This window comes from Rhinoderma darwinii, chromosome 7, assembly GCF_050947455.1.
Source record: "Rhinoderma darwinii isolate aRhiDar2 chromosome 7, aRhiDar2.hap1, whole genome shotgun sequence".
NCBI lineage: Eukaryota > Metazoa > Chordata > Amphibia > Anura > Rhinodermatidae > Rhinoderma > Rhinoderma darwinii.
Genome location: NC_134693.1, coordinates 26,399,139 through 26,408,854, shown reverse-complemented (window position 1 = coordinate 26,408,854; position 9,716 = coordinate 26,399,139). Strand labels below are relative to the sequence as shown.

At 43.6% G+C, this 9,716-nt stretch overlaps 1 protein-coding gene across 1 annotated transcript; it reads left to right on the top strand.

The window, feature by feature from the left end:
• The first annotated feature begins 5,898 nt into the window (after positions 1-5,898).
• On the top strand, positions 5,899-9,446 carry COA7 (cytochrome c oxidase assembly factor 7). Its single transcript, XM_075832137.1, has 3 exons — positions 5,899-6,157; positions 7,710-7,850; positions 8,911-9,446. The coding sequence occupies exons 1-3, from the start codon at positions 6,052-6,054 to the stop codon at positions 9,354-9,356; spliced, it is 693 nt and encodes a 230-aa protein (XP_075688252.1). The 5' UTR covers positions 5,899-6,051; the 3' UTR covers positions 9,357-9,446.
• The last annotated feature ends 270 nt before the right edge of the window (positions 9,447-9,716 follow it).

Here is a 9,716-nt window from a genome sequence, read left to right as displayed (position 1 = left end):
ATGTCCCCATAAATAGTACCAGAGTGGCCCCATAAACATTACCAGAGTGCCCCCATAAACATTACCAGAGTGCCCCCATAAACCACAATGTCCTCATAAATAGTACCAGAGTGGCCCCATAAACATTACCAGAGTGCCCCCATAAACCACAATGTCCTCATAAATAGTACCAGAGTGGCCCCATAAATAGTACCAGAGTGGCCCCATAAATAGTACCAGAGTGCCCCCATAAACCACAATGTCCCCATAAATAGTACCAGAGTGGCCCCATAAACATTACCAGAGTGCCCCATAAACATTACCAGAGTGTCCTCATAAACCACAATGTCCCCATAAATAGTACTAGAGTGCCCCAATAAATAGTACCAGAGTGCCCCCATAAACCACAATGTCCCCATAAAAAGTACCAGAGTGGCCCCATAAATAGTACCAGAGTGCCCCCATAAACCACAATGTCCCCTTTAATAGTACCAAAGTGGCCCCATAAATAGTACCAGAGTGCCCCCATAAATAGTACCAGAGTGCCCCCATAAACCACAATGTCCCCATAAATAGTACCAGAGTGCCCCCATAAACATTACCAGAGTGCCCCATAAACATTACCAGAGTGTCCTCATAAACCACAATGTCCCCATAAATAGTACCAAAGTGCCCCCATACACATTACCAGAGTCCTCATAAACCACAATGTCCTCATAAATAGTACCAGAGTGCCCCCATAAACATTACCAGGGTGCCCCATTAACATTACTAGAGTGCTCCTATAAATTGTACTAGTGTCCCTATAAACAGTAATAGAGTGCTTCCTTAAACATTACTAGTGTCCCCATAAAAAGCACAAGAGTTTCCCTATAAACTGTGAAAGAGTGTCCCCATAGATAATACTAGTGTCTCCATAGATAATACCAGTGTCCCATGGATAATACTAGTGTCCCCATAGATAATACCAGAGTGTGCCCATAGATAATACTAGAGTGTCCCCATAGATAATACCAGAGTGTCCCATAGATAATACCATAGTATCCCCATAGATAATACCAGAGTGTCCCATAGATAATACCAGAGTGTCCCATAGATAATACCATAGTATCCCCATAGATAATACCAGAGTGTCCCATAGATAATACTAGGGTGTCCCATAGATAATACCAGAGTGTCCCCATAGATAATACCAGCGTGTCCCCATAGATAATACTAGAGTGTCCCCATAGATAATACCAGATAGTCCCCATGGATAACACTAGAGTGTCCCCATAGATAATACCAGAGAGTCCCATAGATAATACCAGATAGTCCCCATAGATAATACTAGAGAGTCCCCATAGATAATACCAGATAGTCCCCATAGATAATACTAGAGAGTCCCCATAGTTAATACCAGAGTGTCCCATAGATAATACCAGAGTGTCCCATAGATAATACCAGATAGTCCCCATAGATAATACCAGATAGTCCCCATAGATAATACCAGAGTGTCCCATAGATAATACCAGAGTGTCCCATAGATAATACCATAGTATCCCCATAGATAATACTAGGGTGTCCCATAGATAATACTAGGGTGTCCCATAGATAATACCAGAGTGTCCCCATAGATAATACCAGCGTGTCCCCATAGATAATACTAGAGTGTCCCATAGATAATACCATAGTATCCCCATAGATAATACTAGGGTGTCCCATAGATAATACCAGAGTGTCCCCATAGATAATACCAGCGTGTCCCCATAGATAATACCAGCGTGTCCCCATAGATAATACTAGAGTGTCCCCATAGATAATACAAGATAGTCCCCATAGATAATACCAGAGTGTCCCATAGATAATACCAGAGAGTCCCCATAGATAATACCAGAGTGTCCCATAGATAATACCAGATAGTCCCCATAGATAATACTAGAGAGTCCCCATAGATAATACCAGAGTGTCCCCATAGATAATACCAGAGTGTCCCATAGATAATACCAGAGTGTCCCCATAGATAATACCAGCGTGTCCCCATAGATAATACTAGAGTGTCCCCATAGATAATACCAGATAGTCCCCATTGATAACACTAGAGTGTCTCTATTAACAGTAACCTCAATAACAAAATTAAACTAATACTCGACCTAACAGGAGTCATATGAACCTAATCACACCAGTATAAATATAAAATGTACCTTTTATTAAACATATATAAAAAATGAAAAAAATATATAGAACTGTAAGGATATAGAACAAAATAGAGCCGATCAGTATTCCAAACTGTAGTAATACAGCAAGTATGTACATGAATCATGAATCACATAATCTAAACTGCATAATAAAAAGACTAGCAAAACACAATGTGCATCACTTCATGAATGGATAAAGTAGGAATACTGATGAGAAACACGCGTTCTGCTGATCACATTTTCCTGATCATTACCTAGGTGAGCCATTCCAACTTATGAAGCCATCCTACGGGTATGTTCACACGGCTTATTTACGGACGTAATTCGGGCGTTTTCCGCCTCGATTTACGTCCGAAAATCCAGCTCGATAGCGTCGGCAAACATCTGCCCATTGAAAGCAATGGGTGTTAAGTTGGTCTGTTCCCACGAGGCGTAAATGTACGCGTCGCTGTCAAAAGACGGTGGGTAAATAGACACCCGCGTCAAAGAAGTGGCTGTCACTTCTTCAGGCGTTAAATGGAGCCGTTTTCCATTGACTCCATGGAAAACCAGCTCCATTTACGTCCGTAATTGACGCAGCGAAAAAGCGCCTCAACATAGCATGACGGCTGAAATGACGGAGCTGTTTTCTCCTGAAAACAGCCCCGTAATTTCAGCCGTAACGGACGCTGCCGTGTGAACATACCCTACTAGTTTGGGCTTTTTGACTATCAATTCCAATTTGGTGCAATTGCACTCAGTTTGTTTAGATCGCTGTGCCTTCATCCATTTACTTGTTTGGTAGGATATACGCATATATTGCATGGCTTTCTTTCTTGTTTGTCTTTTTGATGCACTTTACCCATTCATGAAATGTATGCACGTTGTATTTTGGTAGTCTTACCGTGCCCGGGTCGTATTTACAGGCACGGTCGTGTGTATGAAGCCTAAGGCCGGATTCACACGAGCGTGTTCGGTCCGTGATATACGGCCCGTGTGTCGGCCGCATTTCACGGACCGAACACACTGCGGGGAGACGGGCTCCTAGCGTCATAGTATGTCGGGGAGGTGAGATAGGTGTATAGTATGTGGGGGAGGTGAGGTAAGTCTATAGTATGTAGGGGAGGTGAGGTAAGTGTATAGTATGTCGGGGAGGTGAGATAAGTGTATAGTATGTGGGGGAGGTGAGGTAAGTGTATAGTATGTAGGGGAGGTGAGGTAAGTGTATGGTATGTAGGGGAGGTGAGGTAAGTGTATAGTATGTAGGGGAGGTGAAGTAAGTGTATAGTATGTAGGAGGAGGTGAGGTAAGTGTATAGTATCTAGAGGAGGTGAGGTAAGTGTATAGTATGTCGGGGAGGTGAGATAAGTGTATAGTATGAGGGGGAAGTGAGGTAAGTGTATAGTATGTAGGGGAGGTGAGATAAGTGTATAGTATGAGGGGGAAGTGAGGTAAGTGTATAGTATGTAGGGGAGGTGAGGTAAGTGTATAGTATGTAGGGGAGGTGAGGTAAGTGTATGGTATGTAGAGGAGCAGGAGGTGAGGTGTGTATAGTATGTAGGGGAGGTGAGGTAAGTGTATAGTATGTAGGGGGAGGTGAGGTAAGTGTATAGTATGTGGGGGAGGTGAGGTAAGTGTATGGTATGTAGGGGAGGTGAGGTAAGTGTATAGTATGTAGGGGGAGGTAAGGTAAGTGTATAGTATGTAGAGGAGGTGAGGTATGTGTATGGTATGTAGAGGAGGTGAGGTATGTGTATGGTATGTAGAGGAGCAGGAGGTGAGGTAAGTGTATAGTATGTAGGGGAGGTGGGGTAAGTGTATAGTATTTAGGGGGAGGTGAGGTAAGTGTATAGTATGTAGGGGAGGTAAGGTAAGTGTATAGTATGTGGGGGAGGTGAGGTAATTGTATAGTATGTGGGGGAGGTGAGGTAAGTGTATAATATTTAGGGGAGGTGAGGTAAGTGTATAGTATGTAGGGGGAGGTGAGGTCAGTGTATAGTATGTGGGGGAGGTGGGGTAAGTGTATAGTATGTAGGGGGAGGTGAGGTAAGTGTATATTATGTAGGGGAGGTGAGGTAAGTGTATAGTATGTAGGGGAGGTGAGGTAAGTGTATATTATGTAGGGGAGGTGAGGTAAGTGTATAGTATGTAGGGGAGGTGAGGTAAGTGTATAGTATGTAGGGGGAGGTGAGGTAAGTGTATAGTATGTGGGGGAGGTGGGGTAAGTGTATAGTATGTAGGGGAGGTGAGGTAAGTGTATGGTATGTAGGGGAGGTGAGGTAAGGTAAGTGTATAGTATGTAGGGGAGGTGAGGTAAGTGTATGGTATGTAGGGGAGGTGAGGTAAGGTAAGTGTATAGTATGTGGGGGAGGTGAGATAAGTGTATGGTATGTAGGGGAGGTGAGGTAAGGTAAGTGTATAGTATGTAGGGGAGGTGAGGTAAGTGTATAGTATGTAGGGGAGGTGAGGTAAGTGTATAGTATGTAGGGTAGGTGAGGTAAGTGTATGGTATGTAGGGGAGGTGAAGTAAGTGTATGGTATGTAGGGTAGGTAAGGTAAGTGTATGGTATGTAGGGTAGGTAAGGTAAGTGTATGGTATGTAGGGTAGGTAAGGTAAGTGTATGGTATGTAGGGGAGGTGAGGTAAGTGTATGGTATGTAGGGGAGGTAAGGTAAGTGTATGGTATGTAGGGGAGGTGAGGTAAGTGTATAATATGTAGGGGAGGTGAGGTAAGTGTATAGTATGTGGGGGAGGTGAGATAAGTGTATGGTATGTGGGGGAGGTGAGATAAGTGTATGGTATGTAGGGGAGGTGAGGTAAGGTAAGTGTATAGTATGTAGGGGAGGTGAGGTAAGTGTATAGTATGTAGGGGGAGGTGAGGTAAGTGTATAGTATGTAGGGGGAGGTGAGGTAAGTGTATAGTATGTAGGGGAGGTGAGGTAAGTGTATGGTATGTAGGGGAGGTGAGGTAAGTGTATGGTATGTAGGGGAGGTGAGGTAAGTGTATGGTATGTAGGGGAGGTGAGGTAAGTGTATAGTATGTAGGGGAGGTGAGGTAAGTGTATGGTATGTGGGGGAGGTGAGATAAGTGTATGGTATGTGGGGGAGGTGAGATAAGTGTATAGTATGTAGGGGAGGTGAGGTAAGTGTATGGTATGTAGGGGAGGTGAGGTAAGTGTATGGTATGTAGGGGAGGTGAGGTCAGTGTATGGTATGTAGGGGAGGTGAGGTAAGTGTATAGTATGTAGGGGAGGTGAGGTAAGTGTATAGTATGTAGGGGAGGTGAGGTAAGTGTATGGTATGTAGGGGAGGTGAGGTAAGTGTATGGTATGTAGGGGAGGTGAGGTAAGTGTATAGTATGTAGGGGAGGTGAGGTAAGTGTATGGTATGTAGGGGAGGTGAGGTAAGTGTATGGTATGTAGGGGAGGTGAAGTAAGTGTATGGTATGTAGGGGAGGTGAGGTAAGTGTATGGTATGTAGGGGAGGTGAGGTAAGTGTATGGTATGTAGGGGAGGTGAGGTAAGTGTATAGTATGTAGGGGAGGTGAGGTAAGTGTATGGTATGTAGGGGAGGTGAGGTAAGTGTATGGTATGTAGGGGAGGTGAAGTAAGTGTATGGTATGTAGGGGAGGTGAAGTAAGTGTATGGTATATGTAGAGGAACTGAGGTAAGTATATAGTATGTAGGGGAGGGGTGGAACGTACTAAATACAGAACATCAGCTCATAAACACTAAAATATCCTGTCATTCCTTACATCACTTTTTTTTTTACCCTTTATTACAACTTTATGAGCAGGTCTGACGTCATTACGGAGCGCCAGCTTTGGCGTGGGTCTGTTATCATGGGAACGCTTACTTCCGGGTTGTCTGCAGTGGGCGGGGCCTGAAGGTCAATGTGACCGGTACATGTGTTCGCTATGGCTGGTCTGGTGGATTTTAAGAATGAGGAGGAAGTGAAGGAGTTTTTGGACAACCTGGGGACGGAGTACTCCTATCAGTGCTACAGAGAGAAGGATGCGGATGGTGAGAGTTACCGCTGGGTCAGTTAAATACCGATGAGTATGTGCGGGTGGAGCAGCAGTTCGTGTATCTGTCCCTGCTTACAGACCTCTCTAGGATATGTGGGGTACTACAAGCCTCAGCAAGCACCTGTAGTCTCCCAGCCAGAGGTCTTCTGCTATATGCTCTCCTGTGTACGGGCGATGGATGGCTATAATGTGTGTATGGATAGATCTAGGGTCTCTGTGAGCACAGACAGAATTGTTTTCTGACCGTATCTATGTACTTGTCCTAGTATGGACTTTCCAACGTAGGTCATGACCCTGGGAGACCTATTAACCAGTTCAAGACCGGGCCGTTCTCTCCCTTTCATGACCAGACACATTTTCGTTTTATTTAATTTTAGTACATGTGGGTTTGAAAACTGTAACTTTTTTTTTTCATTTGACTATAATTTTTGTGTTTCTTTTCTGTGATACATAGAGCTTTATTCTTCTGTCATTCTTATATTCATATTTTTAAGTGTCACTGAAATATGTTTTGAAATGTGTTCCCTTTTTCCGTTACAGGCATTTTTATTGTTATTATTTGGGATATGTAGTTTCAGGTTGTCAGGGGTGCGGCTAGTAGCTTTTTTGCACTTTGTCATAAATAAAAAAAAATATATATGTATGTGTGTGTGTTTTTTCCCTTTGAATCTGGGGCTGTCCTTTTTAGCCCCATTGACAGGAGAAATACAGTCACCCGAGACACTGAGGAGCTGACCCGGATCTGCTATCACCCAGCAACTCCTGCAGGTTCCAAGCGATCATGTAATTGCCTGGACTTGAGCATCATGAGGAAGCGTCATGACTGTGTACACAGCGCTCATTAAACGCAGTGTATTCAGCGATCAGTAAGGCCTTGTGCACACGACCGGTTTTGCATTTTTTCGAATAAACTGTGGACCCATTCATTTCTACGGCAACCTGCACGCAACCGTGGTTTTCACGGATCTGTTCTGGGGCCACGAATCCGCACCGCAAGAACTCAGGACAAGTCTGTTTTGTTTTTTTTGTTGTGAATCCTGATGCACAACAAAAGTTTTTTTGGACCGCAACAGGTCTCTGCTTTTGTGGACTGTAAAACCAATACGGTCGTGTGCATGAGGTCTTAGAGTAGGATGGTAATAAGTCATCTCTGCTTTCTGTATGGGGAGTCCTGTCGCCTCTGACAGCCGCCTCTCTCCTGCAGCTGTAGACTGCAAATAAAGTTCTTTGCGGACCAGCTGTATATATGTTTTTTTTTTTTGGTGTTTTTTTTTCCAGCTGTATATGTTTTTAAAAGGGTCCGGAGATATAACTGGGGGCCAACTTGGTGTCTATTTGTACTCCTAAATCTTTTACAACATATTAACCATATTGAGCCATTAAAGAGCTTTGTCATTAATGTGTCTCTTATTTTTCCATAGAGCTGCACGCTATTAACTATGTTGTAAATCCACCGGCAGGATTGTGCTGTTTGATTAGAGACGTTTTACGCCATTGTTACCTCTATATGAGTTTTTACGGATATCTGTGTCCCTCTCATTTTCCAGGATGTCATCGGTTAGCAGAGTATTTAGAGAATATAAGAAAAAACTTTGAAGCTACAGCAAAAGTACTGAAGAATAACTGTGAACAGAATGATCATAGTGAGAGCTGCTTCAAGCTGGGGGCTTATCATATAACTGGGAAAGGTGTGTATGCGCTAGGTTTGATGGATATGGCTGAAGCTTTAATTTATAGTAAGGTATTCTGAAGAAAGTACCGCTCATCTTATCTTATTATTTGGAAGACCTTCAAGTAATTTATGGTGATATTCTATGTTACGTCATGGGGTACTGTATGTTTGAGGTGATATTCTATGTTACGTCATGGGGTACTGTATATTACAACTTGCACACAGCATTGGTGAGCCCGGACCCTGTATGGCTGCACACAGAATGCCTATGGATCTATATTATGGACCCCTAGACACACAATGCCATAAGGCAGCCTGTTCTCTCCAAAAAGCAATGCTCTAATACATATGCCACTCTAGTTTTTTTTCCTCTCTCATTGATTCTCTACGAATCCCTAAGACAAAACCTTAGTGAAATTTAAGGTACAGTATGGAAACCGAATTATCTTCTAGGTGCTGCTGCACAGACATTGGAGCACTTTGAATTGACTGTGTAGACTAAGCCGTTCTGGAAATATCGGTGCCATTAATTGGCGCCCGATATGTAAGTTAGCCCCTGTCCTCTCGGGCGTATTTGTACATGGAAAGAGCAGGGGGGCGTGATAGTCAGAGCTCTGACACTGTCCAATCAGCTGCGGACAGTGTCAGTGGCTTCTGTTGTGTGATCTCTGCTGCGTGCACGCGCTCCCCTGCGGTCTCCTGTGCGCTCTCGTGAGAGGTGGAGAGAGCACGAGCGCGCGCACACACGCATCAGAGAGATCACACAGTAGAAGCCGCACTGACTGCCTGAAACTGAATGGACGCTGTCAGAGCTCTGGCTATCACGCTTCCCTGCTCTTTCCATGTACAGATACGTCTCTGACCGTACAGGGGCTAATTTACATATCGGGCGCCAATTGTAACGGCACCAATATTTCCATTGGGTAAATTTTAGTTATATTAGGCTTGATGATTTATTTGGAGAAAAATTCCTTTAAACTCCCTCTTGCTCCCAGGGACTCCCTTTTACAGCACGGTCTGCAAGGAGTTAAGGCAGGGAAAACCATTATAACGTGTGTGTTTTTTCCATTTTGCAGGAGGACTTCCAGTCGATCTAAAAGCTGCATATAACTACTTCCTGAAATCATGTCTTAAGGGAGGGAAGAAATCCATTGATTCCTGCCATAACGTTGCACTGTTGGTACAAGACGGTCGCATAAATGATGGGAAACCCGATGTTCGTGTAGCCAGAGATTATTATACTAAGGCTTGTGACAGTAAATTTGCACCAAGTTGCTTCAACCTAAGTACAATGTACTTGGAGGGATCACCTGGATTTCCCAAGGATATGACTCGGGCTTTGCACTTTTCTGAGAAGGCCTGTGAGCTGGGACATGTATGGGCGTGCGCGAATGCCAGCCGAATGTACAAACTTGGGGATGGGGTTAAGAAAGATGATGGCAAGGCAGAAACTTTAAAAAATCGTGCCAAGGACCTCCACCAAAAACAAAAGGAGGCACCAGAAATTACCTTTGGGGTGTAAAGCGCAACAGGATAGAAGAATTTCAGCTATTCTGTCAGATATTAGGTTTTTCTACCAACAAAGACAATATCATGTAATAAAATAATTTAAACACCACGCACGTCTGTTTCCTTCTCATTTGTACTATGTTGTATTCAGATATGAGACGTACCTCTTGTTTGTGAGTCCAGTCTGTTTCTGGGTTTTTCAATTCTGCAAGTTTGATTTTGGACAGTTATGGGATCTATTGCAGCTGGTCCTTTTATATTTAAAGGGGTTACGTTGGGACAGAAGCCGAACATGCTGCTTCCTTACAAAATAGGGGTTTACCTCTTTAAGTTCAAGTTGGACACTTATCTGGTAGAAATGAGGGAGGATACT

Bases quoted from the DNA above. Each gene is read 5' to 3' on its own strand.
- COA7 (XM_075832137.1), top strand. From the start codon at position 6,052: ATGGCTGGTCTGGTGGATTTTAAGAATGAGGAGGAAGTGAAGGAGTTT. The intron at 6,158-7,709 runs GTGAGAGTTACC...CTCATTTTCCAG, and splicing joins CAGAGAGAAGGATGCGGATG to GATGTCATCGGTTAGCAGAG. The intron at 7,851-8,910 runs GTGTGTATGCGC...TCCATTTTGCAG, and splicing joins TTATCATATAACTGGGAAAG to GAGGACTTCCAGTCGATCTA.